General features: G+C 45.1%; 1 protein-coding gene across 3 annotated transcripts in view; it reads left to right on the forward strand.

Annotated features, from left to right (window-relative positions):
- Positions 1-20,755, forward strand: part of TRAF5 (TNF receptor associated factor 5) — a 43,219-nt gene that overhangs the window by 19,305 nt on the left and 3,159 nt on the right. For 2 of the 3 annotated variants that reach the window (XM_080648446.1, XM_080648447.1), the window contains exons 2-10: positions 4,928-5,146; positions 6,319-6,376; positions 8,679-8,780; positions 11,025-11,189; positions 11,829-11,906; positions 12,236-12,310; positions 14,970-15,062; positions 18,686-18,826; positions 20,352-20,520. In XM_080648446.1, the coding sequence (XP_080504572.1) occupies positions 4,929-5,146; positions 6,319-6,376; positions 8,679-8,780; positions 11,025-11,189; positions 11,829-11,906; positions 12,236-12,310; positions 14,970-15,062; positions 18,686-18,826; positions 20,352-20,520 (1,099 nt within the window). In that variant the 5' untranslated portion in view covers position 4,928. The remainder of the gene's footprint in view (positions 1-4,927; positions 5,147-6,318; positions 6,377-8,678; positions 8,781-11,024; positions 11,190-11,828; positions 11,907-12,235; positions 12,311-14,969; positions 15,063-18,685; positions 18,827-20,351; positions 20,521-20,755) is intronic. The other variant, XM_080648448.1, reaches the window with a different exon arrangement.

The raw sequence follows: 20,755 nt of genomic DNA on the forward strand, positions 1-20,755 counted from the left end.
TGAGTTCCTTTTCTTTGGAGGACCTGTCTTTAGGCAGATAAGATATTCAGAGAAAGCCACTTCCTGCATTTGCTATTATTTTTCAAGTGTCAAAATAATCAACATACCAATGCAGCATATTTTGGGGTGGCATGTCCTGAACTTCTATAGATCTATTTTGGGGTGGCATATTCCACTACCCTTCATTCAACACATCATTATCACTCAAAGTCCATAGTTTACATCAGGGTTCACGCTTGCCATTATGTGGCACCAATTTTTAGCTGGTGTGCTGCAAGAGGCATGCTGGTGTGCCACAATAATTTTTAAAACATGCAACACCTGACTATAGTCAGGGCACTAACCTCTTTTCCCAGAGTTTGTCAAATAAAAAAAAAAAAATGACCACAGCCAACACAATAGCCGTGTGGTGTGAATAAATGAAAATGATACCTATTTTTTTGGTCAGACCAACAAAAAATATATTTTTTGGTGTGCCGCAGAATTTTAGTCATCAGTTTATATGTGCCATGAGATAAAAAAGGTTGAAGATCGCTGTTCTGTGGGATTGGACAATTGTATAGTGACATGTGTCCACCATTGTAGGATCATACAGAGTAGTTTCATGGCCCTAGAAACCCTTAGTGGTCCCCTCTTCTCCCCCCCCCCCCCCGCCCTCCATCCTAACCCCTGGCAACCATTGATCTTTTTACTGCCTCCATAGTTCTGTCTTTTCCAGAATGTCATGTACTGAGACTCCCCCAGGATGTAGCCTTTTCTACTGGCTTCTTTCACTTAGTGACATGCATGGAAGATTCCTCCATGTTTTGTCATGGCTTGATAGTTCCTTTCTTTTTAGTGCTGAATAATACTGCATTGTCTGGATGTACCACGCTTCATTCATTCACCTACTAAAGGACATCTTGAATACTTGTACGTTTTGGCAATCTATAATAATAAAAGCCTAAGTGACCATTGCAACCGAATGGACGACCAAACAGGCTGCGTGGGGCAACTAGGCCAGCAGGGGGGTTAGTAAGGGACGACCAAACAACCAAGCAGCAGGCTGCATGGGGTGACCAGGTCTGCAGGGGGGACAGTTGGGGGCAACCAGGCTGGCGGGAGGGGGGGGGGCAGTGAGGGGCAGCCAGGGTGGCAGGGGGGCAGTTGGGGGCAACCAGGCCGGCAGGGGGGGCAGTTGGGGGTGACCATGCCGGCAGGGGGGGCAGTAAGGGGTGATCAGGCAGGCGGGCAGGTGAGCAGTTAGGAGCCAGTGGTCCTGGATTGTGAGAGGGATGTCCGACTGCCGGTTTTAGTCGGACATCCGGCAGTCGGACATCCCCTGAAGGGTCCCAGATTGGAGAGGGTGCAGGCTGGGCTGAGGGCCCCCCCATGCACAAATTTTGTGCACCGGGCCTCTAGTTATAAATAAAGCTCCTATAAACATTCGTGTGCAGGGTTTTAGATGGACATAGGTTTCCAATCCTCTTGGGTAAATACCAAGGGCTATGATTGCTGGATCAGATGTAAGAATATGTTTAGTTTTGTAAGAAACTGCCAAACTGTCTTCTGAAGTGTTACATTCCTACCAGCGGTGTGTAAGAGCACCAGTTGCTACACGTCCTCACCGTTGTTCCCGGTGTTGTTTTAGCTTGCCTTTCCATGATGACATAGGATACGGAGCATCTTTTCGTATACTTATTTGCCACCTGCCTATATTCTTTGGTAAGGTATGTTTTGGATAACATTCCTTTATCCTATATATCCTTTGCAAATATTTCCTCCCATTCTCTGGCATATCTTCTCATTTTCTTGATGGTATCTTTCACAGAGCAGAAATGTTTAATTTCAATAAAGTCCAGCTTATTAATTCTTTCATAGGTGGTGCCTTCTTTGGTGTTGTATCTAAGAAGTCATTGCCAGACCCGAGTTTATCTAGAGTTTTTTTCCCGGTGTTATTTTCTAGGAGTTGAATAGTTTTGCGGTTTACACGTAGGCCGATGGTCCATTTGGAGTTAATTTTTGCGAATGGTGTAAAGTCTGTGTCTGGATTCATTTTCCTGTGAACTTGCAGGGGTTCCAGCACCATCTGCGAAAAGACTGTCCTTGAGTATTGTATTGCCTTCGCTCCTTTGTCAGACAGCAGGTGTCTGTATTTACACGGGTCTGTTTCTGGGCCCTCTGTTCTCCTCCGCTGACCTACTTGTCTGTTCTTTTACCGGTACACACTGTCTTCATTACTGTAGCTTTATAGAAAGTCTTGAATTTAAGTAGTGTCAATCCTCCAATTTTGCTCTACTTCTTTATTATTTTGAGCTGGTTTTTCTGGGTCTTTGGCCCCTTAATTATTAAGAGTCTAAAGGGGGGAGGTCCTGAGACAAACGTTTGAGAATCGCTATTGTAGAGAGAGATGGACAGACGCACAGATGAGTGCATTACATTCTTAGGACAGGAAAGAGGATCGAGTGTAGCAGAGGGAAACCCGAACTGAGTGTTGTACGTCCTGCTGCCTTGTCCTGGGGGCCGAACACCCTGCTGCTTTAGGGTGCATCTCTGAGTCCAGATTTAGAGGCCGTGCGACACAGACAGGAGCCTGGTCTCAAGAGAGACACCGAGAGAGGTACAGGGTGTGCATTGTCAGCCTCCCTCGGACTAGAGAACACAGGGCAGTGGGGCCGTTGGGAACTGGTCTTGCACTTCCCTGAGAGGAAGGCGGGTCTTGGTTGTTGGGGTGGCGCATGCAACTCCAGGGCTCTGCCTGCTGGCCTTCATAACTAGCATGTTAAATCTCAAGAGTAAACCATGTTAAAAAGGGGAACAATCACATCTTATATCACCTACCACCCTCTACGTTCTGCAGGAAACACATGCAGAGAAGAAAAGGACGGGCTTCAGCCTCAAACCCCAGAACAAAAACAAATACCTCCCCAGGCCTGTTGGACTCCTCCGGAGAGAAAGTGTTATTTGCTGAAAGAGGCCAGTTGCTTCCTCTGCTCCCTGCACCTGGGCCACACCCCAGACTCAGACCCCTCCGGCAGTGAGAGAGGCCAGCAGCTGGCTTGAGCAGAGCTGAGGGTTGAATGGAGCCGCCTTCAGATCAGGCCACACAGCTGCTCCCCGACCCAGTTGACCTCATCAGCTGCAAGAGCATCATGAGGAATCCCAAGAGCAAGCCAAAGGAAGCAAGGCCGAGGCCAAGCCTTCCTGTACCCGAGCCTTGTGGAAGTACATCGCCCCCAGGGACCACCCCAGATGGCTTCCCCTTCATTAGCCCCAGGCCCCGCTCTTGGCACTGTGCCGAAGTAACCGTATTTCTGGGGGACACTGGTGGGTTCAGAGGGCCCCTAAAGGTCCAGACATCAGGCGTGTGTGCTATTATACAGGGAGAAGGCCTAGAATTTTTATCGAATGTTCAAAGGCAAGGGGAAGTTCTTTCTTAAAAGGTTAAGAATCACTATGTCAGAGGTCAACAGTCACTTCAGCAGCTCTGTTGAGGGTTTTCAAAATGTTCATTTAATAACATCAATTCCAAAAAAATAGCTCAGTTGTTCTCCAAGCCTGGCTCAGTGCTAAGAGCTGGAGATGCAACAATGAACAAGAAAGACCAGATGCCATCCGTGTGCCATTGAGGAACACAGATACAAATCAAACAATCACACACACACACATACACACACACGTGTCAAGTTTCAAATCATGTCTTGCTATGAAGGAAAGGAACCTGGTTTTATGACGGATATAACAGCGGATGTTTAGTTTTTGTTTTTATATGTTTGGGGGTTTTTTTTGAATAGGCAATGCACTCATGTTAAAATTTTTTCAAAAGAATTATACAGTGACACATCCCACCCACCCTAGCCCCCAGCCACTCCCTGAGGGCCATGCATGTTCTCCGGACTGGTGAGTGGCCTCTTGCTGTTAGAACAGGAAGAAAAGAGCAAGCTTACTCGAGAATATGAAGCTTGAAATGAAATTTGAAGCATGAATGTGAGTTAACTAAGTGAAGGGGACTAGAAAGAAACGCAGAAAGTACTCTTGACAGAGGTGCTAGCTTGTGCAAAGGACCTGTGGCAAGAGACAGCATGGTGTAATAGAAGAACTGAAAGAATGCCCATGGCTAGAATGCAGAAAGCAGGGAGGCAGAAGCCCAGGATGCTGGCGGGTGGGAAGGATGCACTCTTGCAGACTGCTCAGCTTTAAGGTTTTCCCCCTGGAAACCCATTGAGTGAGGAGGGGAGATATAACCGAGATAACCGGCACTCACACTTGCATTTTGTATGGAGAAGGGATTGGAGGGGAAAGCAGTTAATGGGTTCTTACTCAGCTCAGGTGAGAAATGATGTGGGTGGTGGTGCTTTATCTACTTACAGCAGGTCCTCGAATAACAACATCATTTTTTTTTATAATGTTGATGAGATGCTGTAAGAACTTCACTCTTGCTTATATCCACTGCTCTATGGTAAAACTGGTTTTGTGATCCGTTGTTTTGCGGCAGTTCCGGGAAGCGTTCCATGACGTTACTGTACACTGCAAGCAATGTGTTGGGGGGTGTGGTTCTTGCTTCTGAAAAAAACGCTAACAAAACGTTTGTTTCAATTCTCTCGGTTGAGTGCAAGAGAATTCACAACAAGAGTTTGCTTAGAATGTAGTTGACACCTGGCTAGATTTTGTGTAAGCACGTGGCCAAACTGACAGAATAATTTAGCGTTCCTGTGAAAAGGAGGATGGGCCAAGGGCTGAATCTCCTGGAACCCTGCTGGAAGACACCTGGTCCAGCCTCCCACCTGCTCGCCCTCTGCAGGAGCCCCCCAGTGGCAGAAGGCTGTCACTGTGGCCACAAGGTCATAGCAGAGTGACCATGTGGGGGATGCTCAGTAAGCCAAACTCCCGGTGCTGGAGTTGTTTGGGTGTGGGCACACAGTTTTCCTTCTGTCCCCCTGACCCCCAGAATGGCTTATCCTGAGGAGCAAGGCGGCATCCCCTGTGGTTTCATCCGCCAGAATTCCGGCAACTCCGTTTCCTTGGACTTCGAGCACCACACTGAGTACCGGTTCGTGGAGCAATTAGAAGAGCGATACAAGTGTGCCTTCTGTCACTCGGTGCTTCACAACCCCCACCAGACCGGTTGTGGGCACCGTTTCTGCCAGCACTGCATCCTGGCCCTGAGGTGAGTGGGCCGGTCAGCTCCGGCCACAGCAGGCCAGACCAGAGGGGGGTGTCCTGGGCTCTCAATGTCACGTGTGGCCTCTCAGCTGTCATCGTGGTTGTGAGAACCATAAATCTGAGGAGGGGCTCTCCCAGGCCCCTCCAGTGAGACCCTGCGGAGCCATCTTCGATTTTTGCCGCTCGCTGACCCTTTTCAGCTTTGGTTGAAACCCAGACCACGCCTGTTTGCATGTGAGGACAAGCCTGGAAGCGCAGTCTGTGTTCCCCAAGGGCCTGCAGTCACCCTGGCCCTTCCTTGCCTAAGGCAGCGGTGGCATCGCGTTCAGGAGCAATCTCGCTGGCAGGGGGGCTGTTCTTTCCTGGGGGGCTGGAAAGCCTGGCTCGTGCCCTGTTGAGGGAGCAGACCAGGAGAGACATAAAAAGCAGGCGTTTAGGGCTAATCAAGGGGCAGGAAGGAAGTTGTATCCTGCCCAGCTGAGAAAGGGGGTTATTGCAGCACACGCCCATTCATTCATGGCCTCGTTCATTCGGTGCCCGTGTGTGCCAGGCACCTTGCTAAACTAACCTCTAGGGTCCAGAGTTAGAGAGCTGGAGGTCCAGTGTGGAACAGGACCCGGTCTCTGCCTTCTAGAATATTCCAATCCAGTGAAGCAGACAGGCGGTGGTATAGTGTAAGCAAAGGAATGGAGAGGGCATTTAACTCTGTCTTGGGGACTCACTATTTGACTTGAGTCCTGGGAACGAAGGGGAGTTTTTTAGGCTGGAGAGGTGCTGGAGTTGGGGTGCTGGGAGCCTTCTGGGAGAGGGAATAGCATGAGTAAAGACAGGGCCTGGGCCAAAACCGGTTTGGCTCAGTGGATAGAGCATCAGCCTGCGGACTGAAAGGTCCCAGGTTCGATTCCGGTCAAGGGCATGTACCTTGGTTGCGGGCACATCCCCAGTGGGAGGTGTGCAAGAGGCAGCTGATCGATGTTTCTCTCTCATCGATGTTTCTAACTATCTCTCTCCCTTCCTCTCTGTAAAAAATCAATAAAATATATATATTTAAAAAAAAAAAAAAAGACAGGGCCTGGGCTTCTCGGGGGAACGTTAGGGGGCCGAGCATGGCCAGAGTGCTGAAGAGCTGTCAAGGTCAACTCTTAATTCTGGCTCTATTTTTATTTTTCTCTCCAGAGAATTAAATGCAGTGCCGCTCTGCCCTGTAGATAAGGAAGTTATTAAATCTCATGAGGTAAGAAAATCACTGCTTTGGGTTAGCAAGTCTCTAGTTGATAGAGAAGCCAGTGTCCTGATTGGACCTCAAGGTTGGAGCAGGAGAGCGGGAGCAGGGGGTGGGGGGGAGGGGGGCGGTCTTCCCTGGGGCCCATATACCTCTGCTGAGGAGTCAGGTCGGACCCCACTCTTGACGCTGTCTGAGAGGCTTGTTTGGATCTTTATTGACTCCCCACGTTTCTTCTCCTGCTTCTTCCTTCCCCCTTCCTATCCCGGCTCCAGCTATCCTGAATCACTTGGAGAAATGAAACACCCTGTTTCCTGGAATTCACTTTCTCATCTGGTTAATTGCGAATACTTCCTTTGGTTATTATGTCCAACAACAGCCTTATTGAGCTAGAATTCACATGTCTTAAAGTTTACTTGTAAATTGTACATGTTTCTTGGGTATATACCTGGGGTGGAATTACTGGGTCAGATGGTAACTATGTTTAACACTCTGAGAACCTGCCAGACTAGGTATTTTCCAAAGCAGCTGCACCATTTTGCATTCCTGCCAGCAATGTCGGGAGTTCTAATTTCTCCTGATCCTTGCCAGGATTTGTTATCATCCATCTTCTTTATTATGGCCTTCCTTGTGGGTATGAAGATATATCTTGTGGTTTTGATTTGCATTTATCTAATGATTAATGATGTTGAACGTCTTTTCCTATGGTTGGCCATTTGTATATGTCTTTTGTAAAAATGCCCATTCACTTCCCTTGCTCATTTTCTCAGTGGGTTATTTTATTTGTGTTTTGTTGTTGAGTTTTAAGAGATCTTCTGGATACAAGTCTCTTATCAGATATATCATTTGCAAATATTTTTCTCCCATTTTGTGGGTCATCTTTTCACTTTCTTGATGGTTTCTTTTGAAGCACAAGTTTTTCATTTTGATGAAGCCTTCTTTATATTTTGTTTGTTTGCATGTTCTTTTAGTTGTACCTAAGCTATGGTCATGCTCAGTTTTCTTCCTTTATTTTTTTAAAATTTGTTTTTATTGATTTTAGAGAGAGAGGAAGTGAGAGGGATAGAGAGATAGAAACGTCAATGAGAGAGAAACATCGACCAGCTGCCTCCTGCACACACCCTACTGGGGATCAAACCCACAGCCTGGGCATGTGCCCTGACTGAGAATTGAACTGGTGACCTCTTGGTTCATGGGTTAATGCTCAACCATTGAGCCATACCGGCCGGGCAGTTTTCTCCCCGACCTGAACACCTGTCTGATACATGCTCCTACGCTGTGCTCTTACGATGCCTTCTGCAAGGCCGAGCATAGGGCAGTGCTATACTGGTGCCTGCCTCAACACTGGGCCAGGGGGTGGAATGTGGCAGCTCGGGATTTGTTGGGACAAATCCAGCCACCTATTTTTGTATAACCTGTGAGCTAATAACAGTTTTTATATTTTTAAATCATTGGAAAAAAATCAGAAGAAGTGCACACAGGAACTCTGTACTATTTTTGCAACTTTTTGTGAGTCTTAAACTATTTCAAAACAAAAAGTTTTAATAGAAGTAAGAATAATGTTATAGTCCTAGCTGGTTTGGCTCAGTGGATAGAGCACTGGCCTGCAGTCTGAAGGGCCCCAGGTTCAATTCCAGTCAAGGGTACATGCCTGAGTTGTGGGCTGTATCTCCAGTGATTCTCTCTCATCATTGATGTTTCTATCTCTCTCCCTCTCTGAAATCAATAAAAATATTTTTTAAAAAGAATAATGTTATGCATCATGTGAAAATTGTATTTCAGTGTTCATAAAAAATGTTCTATTAGATTACAGCTATGCCCCTTTATTTAAGTATTGTATATGGTGGAGTTGAATAGTTCCAACAGAGACCATTGCAACGTGGCCTGCCAACCTGAAAATATTACTCTCTCTCCCTTTATGGAGAAAGTTTGCCGACCCCTGGTTTGTGCTGAAATAGCAAGTCAGCACAGCTTCAGTGATGCTACCTGATGACTAATACAAACCCATCTGCTGGGACAGGAAGCTGAAAGCATCACCCTCAGCCACAGCCCCACCTCCTGACCTTTGAGGATGTGGGGTCAAATTCACCAGGAGCTTCTCTGGACATTGATTTTCTGCCTTCATGTTTAGTGGCCTATCAGAAGTATGTATCTGAGACAGCTTTTCCTTTTATGATGCTGAATCTGACATTTCCATTCCAACCACTGTCTGGAAGTTTCCACCCGACTTCTGAGATGTACTTGAAGACCAAGTTAATAATAATTCATGCTGCTCTAGAGCTTTGGTGTGAGACCTATCATGTTTATCTTTTAGGTGTTTAAAGACAATTGCTGCAAAAGGGAAGTCCTCAATTTATATGTATATTGCAAAAATGCTCCTGGGTGTAATGCCAAGATTATTCTGGGACGATACCAGGTTGGTATTACGAACAACATTTGCCTTCGCCAATTTCCAGTGACGTGCATTGAACACTGTTTTTGTGATAGTTACTGGGCTAAGCATGGGGGTGGGGGGACGGTCATCGGGCTGCCCTCAGAGAATTCCTACCTAGAAATTCTGCAGCACAGCATGCGAAGGGCTAAGCTGTGAGTGAAGAGGTTTGCTCTATCTGGAAGGCATGGAGGACGTGCTACCCGAAAGAGGCCTTACATTGTGGGTTAGGGGCATGGATCCAAAAGTGAAGATGTGAGATATGCTGGGCAAAAGGAACGCTTAAGCAAGGGCATGTCCTTTGGGGGGAACTGTGAAGGATTTGGGGTCCCTAGGGTGGGAGCCAGGGTATGACTGCCCGGAGGCGTTTGCAGATGCCAGAGTGGTTGCTTCCCAGCAGCTGTGGGCCCTGGCCTCTTCGGATTTATGATCTAAGGCGGAAAAAAGATCAGAACAGAGATAGGATGGAGTTTAAAGGTGAAGCATTGTTATGAGATGCAAACAAAAGGTATAGGGGAAGTGAAGGGGCGTGAGCTTCCTATCGGATGAAACTGTCCTACCCTGTCCTACCCAGCTCTTCCATCCAGCGGGAAGCTTGTGAAATTCAGGCTGGAGATGTGGCTCCGCCATGGCAGGCCCCTATCAGGTGTGATCACACTACGAATGAATAAGGCTCAGGCATCCCAAGCTTCCAGGGAATTGCTCGGAGGCTGCTGAGATTTTCCACTCCCGCCCACACATTTTGGAACACATTCTTTTCTCCATCAGACCTCCAGACCCCGCAGGCACTGAGCTTATAAATGTGCAAATGATTTCCTTGTTAGCCCAGGGAGTTCTTTGGAGGTTCACGGAACTTGGCTGTGTTTTCCTATGACAGCCCCTGGCCACTGGCTCTGATAGTCAAATAGTCAGGTCCCGAAGCAGAGCCTCTTTCCAACTTTGTGTTGTTGCTAAGCCTGAAAGAGAAACGAGGCTCAAGTGGACGAGGGATCAGCTTTAGTGACCAGATCATGAGCTTCTAGAGGACAGTGGCTGGTTTCTTTTCACCTCTTTCTTTCATATTTCCCCTCATTCCCTGTCCTCCCCACCTTGTGTGACAGGGTGGGGGATCTCACAGATAGCAGAGTCCTGATGAACGCTGACTGTTTTGATGAGTTGAGGGTAACGTCAGTGAATTTTGGATAAGATGTGGATTTCAGTTGTCATCACCATTTGTTTCTTACCAGCAGAGGCAGAGGAAAATAGGTGTATTTATTTATCTCCCATAGAAAAACTCCTTGCTCCTTTTTTTTCCTTCAGAGAAGGAGTCAGCAAACTGTGTCTGCCAAGAGCCAGACAGTAAATACTTTAGGCTTTGCAGTGTCTGTCACAACTGCTCAGCTTTCCCATTTTAGAGGCTAGATCATCTGAGAACAAATAGATAGGCATGTGGCTATTTTCCAATAAAACTTTATTTACAAACACAAGTAGCAGGCCAGGTTGGCCCAAGGACTATAGCTTTCCGACCCTGTTTTAAAGGATTTTTTTCAGGCAGACAACCTTATTAGGATTTTGATAACTTGTCAGAATCACAGTAACTTACAGTCATTCAAACGTTCTATTAAAATATGCCTGTTTTCATAAATCTCTAATGTGAAGACAACTAGAATGAACACTGATAATGTCATTATTCTCCTATATTCCAGTTAAAAACATTTCCTGACCTTGTAAGACTGGCCATTCCCAGCCTCGTGGGCCTGTGGATCCTATATGTCCTCTACTTCCTTTTCTTGACCACTTTTGGACCAGCTTCCTCTCCCTCCCTTTTCTTCCTTTAATCCCTTCTTTTCTTCCCCTTTCCCCCTCTGTCCTGGCTTTTCCCATCTGCAAATTAGTGCCTGGTGCTAGGGGTGGGGATAAAGAGTGCACAAAGGAAATAAAAAAATATTCTTGAGATCTGGTCAATTCATTGGCAAGCCTTAAGGAAATATTCAAGAACTAACCTGAGAATATGAGCACGTTCCTAGGTAATCTAAAATAAACTTGTTATACCTCCTGATTCCCCCATCTTTCCGCATCCTCCGAACTCCCACCTCGCAAGGCTGCCTTTCACAGCCTGGGTCCAAGCAGCCCTCTGTCCAGCGCTCAGAGACCGCAGGCAGGGCCGTCCTTCCTCCCGGCGCCCCCTAGCGCTCTCCCTAGGCCTTTCAGCGCCTCCCTTCCCACTGCCCTGTTCCGTGTTTGTCGCAGGAGCACCTTCAGCAGTGCTTATTTCAAGCTGTGCAGTGTTCCAATGAGAGCTGTCGGCAACCAGTCCTTCGGAAAGATCTGAAAGAACACTTGAGCGCAGACTGCCAGTTTCGAGAGGAAAAATGCCTTTATTGCAAAAAGGAGGTGGTAGTCATCCATCTACAGGTAAAAAAAAAAAAGATTCCTCACCTTTATGGAGCTGAATTCTGCTTGAGTGATCACAGGGAATCAGATGGGCTACCAGAAGCCCACCTTTCTGGATTTATTTTTGTACAGAAATACTAGGTCTAAAGAATAACTTTATGTGAGAGAGGTTCTGTGAAGGACAGAAGCCTTCTTGGTGGTATTCATGTATCATTGGCAAAAATATTGTTTGGGCACCTGCTGAGGATGAGTGTGCAAGGAGTGACGCTAGAGACGGGTCACAAGGAGGTGGCGGTACTGTCTGTCCTCGGGATGCTGTGGTCTGACCGGGGAGGTTGACTGTAGGCATAAAACAAGAGCATGGGCACCTTCACCTGTGCCAGAGGAGCCACACTGATGACTCCCACAGCCTGCCCTCTTGGAGTCCTGTGCCCTCTGACTTCCTTCGGAATAACTGGGAAATTTAATGGAATTGAACTCCTTTATACCAAGAAAGTGGCCATCTATATGCAATCCTTTCTGGAAGTAGGCCATACCTTCCTGACGGTAAGCCACATACATAGATTCCCAGAGAGACATGTGTATAAACACTCTGAGGGCGTAAAAGGGAACCCTGGAAAGCAAAGGTGGCTTTGTCTCATCACACCTCCTCTGTTTCAGAATCATGAAGAAAACTTGTGTCCCGAGTACCCAGTGTCTTGTCCCAACAAGTGTCTGCGGGTTATTCCCAGAACTGAGGTAACTGTAAATAATTCTCTCAGTAGATTTCATGTAAGATAAGGTTTTAGCAATCATGATGGGGTGTGTCTGACAAACCGCCTAGGCGAAGGCCCAAGGCTTCGGTGACACCCATGATAACCATGTCTCTGTCTTCCCCTCCCATTCCCGAGAATTCTCGTCCGTTTTCACCATAGCACTCCCCCCACCAAGCCTTAGCATCGCCTTTTCCTTCTCCTGTTCCCGCCCTTCTTCCCAAGCCTCCCTTGGCTCCCTGCTTGCTGCAGTCACACCAGACAGTTGGAGAATGGCCGATGAGCTTCTGTAGCGTGAGGCTGTCCATTTCGTAGGTGGATAAACACCTGGCTGTGTGTCCTGAATCGGAACAAGACTGTCCTTTCAAGCACTATGGCTGTCCTGTAAAGGTATGGAGCGCCTTTTTGTTTCTGCCTCTACATTCTGCTATATAATTCATTGGGTGAGTTCCTTGTACTCTTCGATTCCATCTGGGATGCAAAAGGACATTCACTTACGAGAACTTTAAGACTGGGAATTGTATTTGTCAGGGCTCTCCAGAGAAATAGAACCAACAGGAGATATGTAATATATACTTAAATATATATAATATATATTTATATTTGTATATATATACATATATATGCATATATATATATATATATGCATATATATTTGCTATATGTTTGTCTTTGCTATAAGGGGTAGGGTTTACCTTTCCAGTGCATGAAATACAGAATTGCTTTCCAGCTCTGAAAGAAATCGTCTTTATAGTTAGGCCCAAACTTCCAATTGGATTGTATTCTAGAATTTACATCAGTAACAAAGCTGGGGAAGGGATTTATTCTCTGGCCAAGGGGCCAACCCTAAACAGAAGGGAAATCACTGACAAATGTTTGCTTTGAATTCATGGATCACCCAGAATCTCTAAGATTTGGTTTTATTGGTAACATAGGCACTTTGCAATGATTGTGAGGGCAATAAATTTGCTTGGGTTGGAATTATAATTAGGTTGCATACCTTCAGCCTGTGATAGCAAGATGGTGATAGAAGAATGGAAATGTGCTTAGCAGGAGGGAGAACTAACCTAGCTTAGAACTGATCGGGAGCTAATTCACCTAGGAGATAGGTTTTATGTGGGAAGAGTTGAAAGATGATAATAATTACATTTAGTCCACAGTCATATACAGGGTGGAGCAAAAGTAGGTTTATAGTTGTTCGTATGGCAAAGAAGACAATAATTAATAAATAGTAATATAAGAATAGCAGCTCTCTCTATGGAGCACACTTATGCCTTCTCCACCTCCTTCTCCTCCCTCTCCCCCTGCCCCCGGGCACATTTGCCTTACCTCTCTTCCTCCTAAGCTCAAAGGGCCCTTCTTTTGTCTCTGTAACTTGTTTCCTGAGCCCATTTCTTCTACCTCTCTGACTTTCTAAATAAACTCTTCCTTATAGTTTGAGCCTTGGCTCTGAATTCTTTCTTGGCCAGAATTCAAGTACTGATGTTGCTGAACCAAGGTCCAGTCATTGGTAACATTCTGGCGCCATTTTCACCACCAGCATTATGGTGCCGTAACTCGGATACCCTTACCAGTACTCGGATTGTTTTATTATGGTGTAGTGCAGCAGGATTCCAGAGGATCCCATCCAGGGCCACCTTGCAGACGTGGACTGTACTAGGTACAAACAGGGGCCTGTTGTGGCCCACTGGCCTCTTGCTTTGCAATGGTGGACTTGAATGAGTTTTCCATGGAAATCCGGACCTCTCTGTTTTAAAGTAAGAGGCTGACTTTCTTTGAGCTGTTTTGTGAAATCCTCAAGGTGGAGCTAAAGGTTAAGGGGTTGAAATAACTTAGGCTAAAGAAAAGGGTCAGTATAATGATGGACAGGACGGGGAAGGGTGGCTGGTTTTTCAATTGGAATTGCTTTCTGAAGGTCTGAACAAAACCTTTTGCTGGGTAAATGAGAACCTGAACTTATTCGGTTCCAAAGATAAGGGGCACATCCTCCTCCAGCTCTGATCTTGGGTATTCTTAGGCAACTAAGAATCTCTGTAGAGGTATCAGAGGTATCCCTCACGATATACAGGAGCCCCATAGGGAAGTCCAATTCAACTGTAATTAAATAACTGACTCCTGCCCTAGCCAGTTTGACTCTGTGGATAGAGCATCAGCCTGGGGACTGAAGGGGGTCCCAAGCTCGATTCCAGTCAAGGGTACGTACCTCAGTTGCAGGCTTGATCCCTGCCCTAATCAGGGGTGTGCAGGAGGCAACCAATTGATGTCTCTCACATTGATGTTTCTCTCTGTGTGTCTCTCTCTCCCTTACACCCTCTTTAAAAATCAATGGAAAAATATCCTTGGGTGAGGATTAACAACAAGGGCAAAAATTAGTAATTAACTCATGTGGGGATGAGCACGTAAAAGTTGGTCGCCTAGCGCTCTAAGTCCTCACGGCTGTATTGGGCAGCCGGGGAGAGAAAAGAAACACATAAGAGAGTTTGAGATGACTCGGGAAGTGACATCCCCCTGGAGCTTACCCACAAGCAGCACACAAACTTCAACCCCCTAATACAATCTCCCTAGAAATTTGGTTCAGACTCTACCAATCTCAAAATAAAATTAACATGGGGAATTATGCCCCTAAGGCTGGAAACTCCCAGCCTCAGCCCCCATTAATACTCCTGCAGATATACAATAAACAGAAGGCCTTTAGCAATGTGATCGCTAAAACTTTATCTTACATAATACAAGAATAAACTCTGTGTTTCGCGTACTCACAACTGTAAACCTACTTGGCCCCACTCGTTATTCTCAGGGCAAGGAAGGAAATCAGCACTGAGAATTTTGGTAGTGGCCTGATTCTCTGCCCCTGTAAGTTTAAAATTGTCTCATGGGTACTGTAGACTCTTAACGCTGGAAAGGGGACTGGAGGGCCATTTTTTCCCGCAACCCACCTTGAGCCAAGTAAGCAAAGTTGTTAAAGTTCTGTTTCAGCGGAGTATCCCACCACCGTTCTCGTTTGGGGACACTTTCCACCTCCTGCCTTATTTTTCTCTTCCTGTTGAAGGGTAAACGGTTGAACCTGCAGCAGCATGAGCACTCAGCCTTACGGGACCACATGCTTCTCGTTTTAGAAAAGAACTTCCAATTAGAAGAACAGGTAAATGAATAGTCAAGGGTTCAAATATAAAAGGGGGGCAGCAGACTTGCTGGGATTTGCCATTCTTGGTATTCTTATATTCTGTTTCCGTGTAAGTCGACTGGAGGTAGGCCTTTCTCTATTTAAGTGGCCAGACAGAGTCATAGGATTGTAGGATATTAGAAGTGGAAGATGCCTTTGAGATCCTCGTTCAACAGAGGAAGTAACTCAACTCAAAGAAAGTTTGATGTGTTTGTAACTTGTGTCGGGATTCGATCTCAAACCCATGTCCCATAGTCCTATCTGCAGCCTCTCCACACACCTTTTAATTAATGATACCTGGCACCTAGGAGGTGTCTGATGTTTTAAACGAAGCCTATATTACCGTGAAATAACAGTTGACAATCTCTTCTAGGCACTATGGGTTTATGTATTTTGTAGTAAGTCCTAACTCCTGCCTTTGAGAAGCTTTGCAACCTGATAAATGCCCACGTACATATTTAGTTCACCGAGTTGCGATTATCAAGTGAAAGTATGTGTGCAGATGATGATTTTATTGAGTAATTATTATAAGAGTTAATTGTCTTGTTAGCACATCTCAGAGGATCAGACTTTTCAAGCTCACCTTGGGAAGAACACCATCCATCTGCAGACAGGGAGCTGGATTTTCTGTTGCCGGTTATTTTATGACGTCTGAGTTCAGATTAAAGTCCGTGTGTGAGTTCTAGGGTGAGATCCCGGAGAAAATTAGAAAGTCTGATGGAACTGTAACTTTGGTAGAAACCATGCTGCCTGGTAGCCACTCCCAAGTTCTTTCTGTATCATTGCCTCATTCGTCCATCCATTCATTTAACAAACACCTCCCGTAAGTCAGGTATAATGTTAGTGACTAGGACCACTAAGCTGCGGAAGAACTCACAAAAATGTAGACAGGTAAGTTGCCGAGCCTCACAGGACATGCTGTGGGGGTACCCGATGTCTGGGTTCAGACGTTGCGTCAGCATACTCCAGGGGAGTTGGGAAAGGACATCAGAGTTACATCTTGAAGGAAGAGAAGGTCCGTCAGTTAAAATGTCGTGGAAAGAGGACATCCCAGAAGGGGAAAGTTTGTGCCAACACGGGGAGGCATGAGAGAGGCTGATGTTTCAAGGAAATGTGCTTTTGGGGTGGAAAGATACCCAAGTGAGCGACAGGGAATGGCCGGAAGTCTGGTGTGTTGGATCCAGGTTGCAGTGGCCTTGCACGTGAGCTAAGACGTGTTTGAACTTGATGCATTCAGTTATTTTTTCACTCATTAATATTCTGCCTAATACTAGAGAGGATTTAAGGGCCAAAAATTTGAACTAATGTTTTGTCAGTAATAGGGAACTAATGGAGGCTTTTACATTGGAAAAATACTTGGCCAGCTGATTGTTTGTTTGGTTTTAGAAAGTAAGACAGCTGGCAGTAGCATGGAGGATGGATAGAGGGAGAGAAGAGAAGAGAATGAGGACAGCGGGACCAGGCAGAAGGGTGTTACAATAAACTAGACAGTGTAGCAGCAGAGCCAGGAAATTGATGAGCGAGAGCTCAGTGCCAGAATGCCTGGGTTCCAGCACTGGTTCCCCACTAGTCCCATGAGTTAGAGGATGCTACTTCTCTCTTCCCCGATTTCCTCAGTGGTGAGGGTTAAATGAGGTAATGTATTTAAGCTCTTAGCACAGCATTTCAATATTAGGTGGAGACAAGATGCTGGAAGAGGTGATGGGGATGGGGAAGGATCGATCAAGGCTGTGTCAGTGGGAATGGAAAGAGCGTACTGGGAAACATTCAGAGATTGGATTGGGATGCTGCAAGCGTAGAAAGCAAGGAAAATGGTAGTGGTCAGGAGCAGGTTAGATGTGAGGGTGGGGAGACTCCTGAGTTTGCTTTTTTTCAGGGAGATAAGGCTGGTGCATAGGTGGAAGTCAGCTCTTGGGATCTTAGTAGATTCTGGGTCAGAGATCAGATGGTTGTTGCAAGCTATTTGTGCCTTCATTCATAATGCCTTCTGTGTGCCAAGCACTTTGTGAGTCTTTGAGGATAAAGAAATGAGATGTAGCACCAACAATTTAATGAAGGAAAAAAAAAACTAAATAACAACAACAACAAAAAGCAGTAAGAGTAATGAGGGTAAGTTATACACTAGATTATGGTCACGGTGTCATGGAACTTGTGAGGTGGCCTGGGTAGGTGGTCCTAGTAAGGAAATGTAGTTCTGAGAGGATATGCTCTTAAGTGGAGGCTTAGAAAGCAGTACTTTCTAGATGGAGGAGAAAGTATCTGAGAGAGCAAGGCTTGATGGGAAATAGAAATTGTGTAGTCACACTGGGCAGGGCGCATGTGAAATGCGAATGGGCATGAGGCTGGAAAGGCAGCCAGGGAAGACCCAGTAGGGCCCTGGATGGCCTGTAAAAGGCCACTAGAGATAGGTACGTGGGGGTGACAAGACCAGATCTGTCTCTTCATATTATTGTGGACACCATATGGAGTATGCATTGGAGAAAAAGAAGATTAAAGACAAGAAGCATTCATTCACTCATTCAACAAATATTTATCAGGCACCTACTGGTGCCAGGCCCATTGCTGGGGTTAGAGTGGCCTGTGGGATCCATGCCAGTCCCGGCTCCCATAGAGCACCCTTCTGGCACATGTGTGAGGGAGAGTGTAGGACCAATTATGCCGCCGTTGCAACAGTCCTGGTGGGAAGTTCTGAAGGCTGAAACAAGATGAGGTGAAATGAGAAATGGATATTTTGTTTGTTTTGTTGTGTGTTAGGAATTTAAGTTGGCAAGTATTGCTGAATGAGTGGATATGAGGCTGAGAGAAGAGTTGTCTAGGTCACGCTTAGATTTTTAGTTATTTCTTTCAAATAGATTACGAATTCTGAGAGAGTAGTGCGTTTTGCCTACCACTGGCTAGCTCTGTGCTGGGCAGATTACTTAAACTCTCTGTTCCTCTGTCTTGTCATCTGTAAAATGGGACTGATATTCATACCTGACTCACAGAGTTCTTTGAGGATAAAAGAGCTCATGAATTATAAGGCTACTAGAGGCTCGATGCACGTAATTGATGCAAGGGGCTCAGCCCTCGCAGCCCTGGCTTCATCTGGAAAGTCGTCTGGAAGGTCATCCGGAAAGATGTCTGGAAAGTCATTCGGCTGTCCGGTCTAACTAGCATATTACACTTTTATTATTACAGATGATAGACAGTCAGCAAATTTCAGCTATTATTTGATACTATGCACATGGCCTCTAACATGGTATGGTGATCAGCACACTGTGGTTCTGTAATAAGTGCATACTGAGTGAATGAAGAGAACCAGGTCAGTAAATTCAGCCACGTGATGTCACTATCATTAGATGAACCATCATAGCGGGTTAGGCTTAGGAAAAGCTGATGAGAAATCTGTGGATCGGGTCTTTTTCAAAGCACCTGCAAATATTTTCCTAGAATTATATAGGAATCTACCTGTAAATATTTTCCTAGAAATACACACACACACACACACACATATATATATATATATAGTTTTCCTCAAAACACTTTCTTACCTGCAATAAACTATATTAATTTTAATTTGTATGCATGCATTTAAATGACCTCATTCACATTCCTGTTATTAGATTTCTGACTTATATAAGAGCCTAGAACGGAAAGAAAGTAAAATCCAGCAGCTAGCAGAAACCGTAAAGAAATTTGAAAAGGAGTTCAAGCAGTTCACACAGCTGTTTGGCAAAAATGGAAACTTCCTCTCAAACATCCAGGTGAGAAATGACCTTGCTATTCATAGCCAAGATTTAGTCTTCAATTAATTGGCAGTGAGGGTTTCTCTTATAAGGTTTTTTGTTGTTAATCCTCACCCAAGGATATTTTTTCCATTGATTTTTAGAGAGAGTGGAATAGAGGGAGGAAGGGAGGGGGGAGAAAAAGAGAGAGATATAAACTTTGATGTGAGATATAAACTTTGATGTTGATTGGTTGCCTCCTGCACACTCCCTGACTGGGGCCAGAGATCAAACCTGCAACCCAGGTATGTGCCCTTGACCAAAAATCGAACCTGTGACCCTTTGGTCTGCAGGCCGATGCTCTAACCACTGTGCACACCATCAGGCCTCTCCCTTTGTTCTGTTCGAACCAGTTGAGAATAAGCTGCATATATTGTGGCATTTTACCCCTCCATACCTGAGTATGTATTTTCTAAGAATCAAGATCTTTTACAGAACCCTAGTACATTTAGCAATGTCAGTAAATTTAACATTAGTTCTTTTATATCATTTATGGCATTTAGGGTTTTAATTAATGTTGGGCCAATATTAGTCACTTGGTTCATTGAGAACATCTATAGTTCTGCATTTTATAGTCAACACAGTGAAACTATTAATTCTCTTGGGAAGAAAATGCTTTGAATACTACTAAGATATAGCAAAATTATTTGTAAATCATGAATGTGAAATAACCATAAACAAATTCCTAATGAATAATGTCTTTATTGTGATTATAAAATTATAAAGTTTGTAGTGAAAAAGATTTCAAGACATGTGGTATGGGCAATAGTTTTGAAATTTGGATCCAAGAAGATGCAGGCCATATAGTTTGCATACTTTGTCAGCACACTGTGTGTGTGTGTGTGTGTGTGTGTGTGTGTGTGTGTGTGTAGAAAAGGAAATGCATTATATGTTACCATTTAAATTCTTTTTCTGATACAGTGAGAAGTCAGAATTAAAGCATTGGGGAGGGGAACTATAGTTTTATCGTACTTAACCTCTTCCATTTAAAGAGAGCAATCAGAAGTTCAGGCCTCATCTCGGGCACTGTGTACACCTGTAGTGCTCAGGCCAGAACGGGTGGGCTGACTTCCAGCTCCTTCTCTGCCTTCTCACAGAACAGAAGTGAATCAGGAGGGTAACTTCTAAGAAGGCAGTGATAGGTAAGAGGAGAGACAACATGAGACTAGAGATCTAAAGAGAGGTTAGATAACTAAGTGAAGAGAAATTGAGAGAGGAGTAAAAATCAGGTGAGGAGAAACTTAAAGATTTGGAACAGGAGCTGGGTTAGAGAGGAGGAGGAGAAGGAGGAGGAGGAGGAGGAGGAGGAGGAAGAGGAGGAGGAGGAGGAGGGAGATATAGGTGGTTAATCTCTCTGCATCCTCATTGAATTTTCTGTTCTGGACTATGTAGTTTTCATTTCATTAATTGATTAATTAAATGTGAAATGTTTGAATTGAAAATTGCATCTTGATGAATTACTAAGATATTGACTAAGATAGTAATGCCCATTTTGTACTGAAAGGTTCTTGCCAGTCACATTGACAAGTCGGCTTGGCTAGAAGCTCAAGTGCGTCAGTTATTACAGATGGCAAACCAGCAACAAAATAAATTTGATCTGGGACCTTTGGTGGAAGCGATTGATACAGTGAAAGAGAAAATTACCCTGCTAGAAAGCAATGATCAAAGATTAGGTATGTCTAATATTTTCTACTTCCCTTCTGATGATTCTTTTGTCTGCAGGTGTTCATGAAACAAGCTAACACCTGGCCAGATGGAGTCAGAGCTGTCCAGGGTAAACTGGTTGAATCTGGTATTTGCGAAACAGAGCAGCATGATATTCTGTCTACTCAGGCAAAAATTACGAGGATCCATAGTGGGGGCCAGAAGAGGCAAAGGGTAGAAAAGGGCCAGGAAATGCCAGGAACA

This window comes from Plecotus auritus (genome assembly GCF_963455305.1).
Source record: "Plecotus auritus genome assembly, chromosome: 12".
In the NCBI taxonomy this organism is placed as follows: Eukaryota; Metazoa; Chordata; class Mammalia; order Chiroptera; family Vespertilionidae; genus Plecotus; species Plecotus auritus.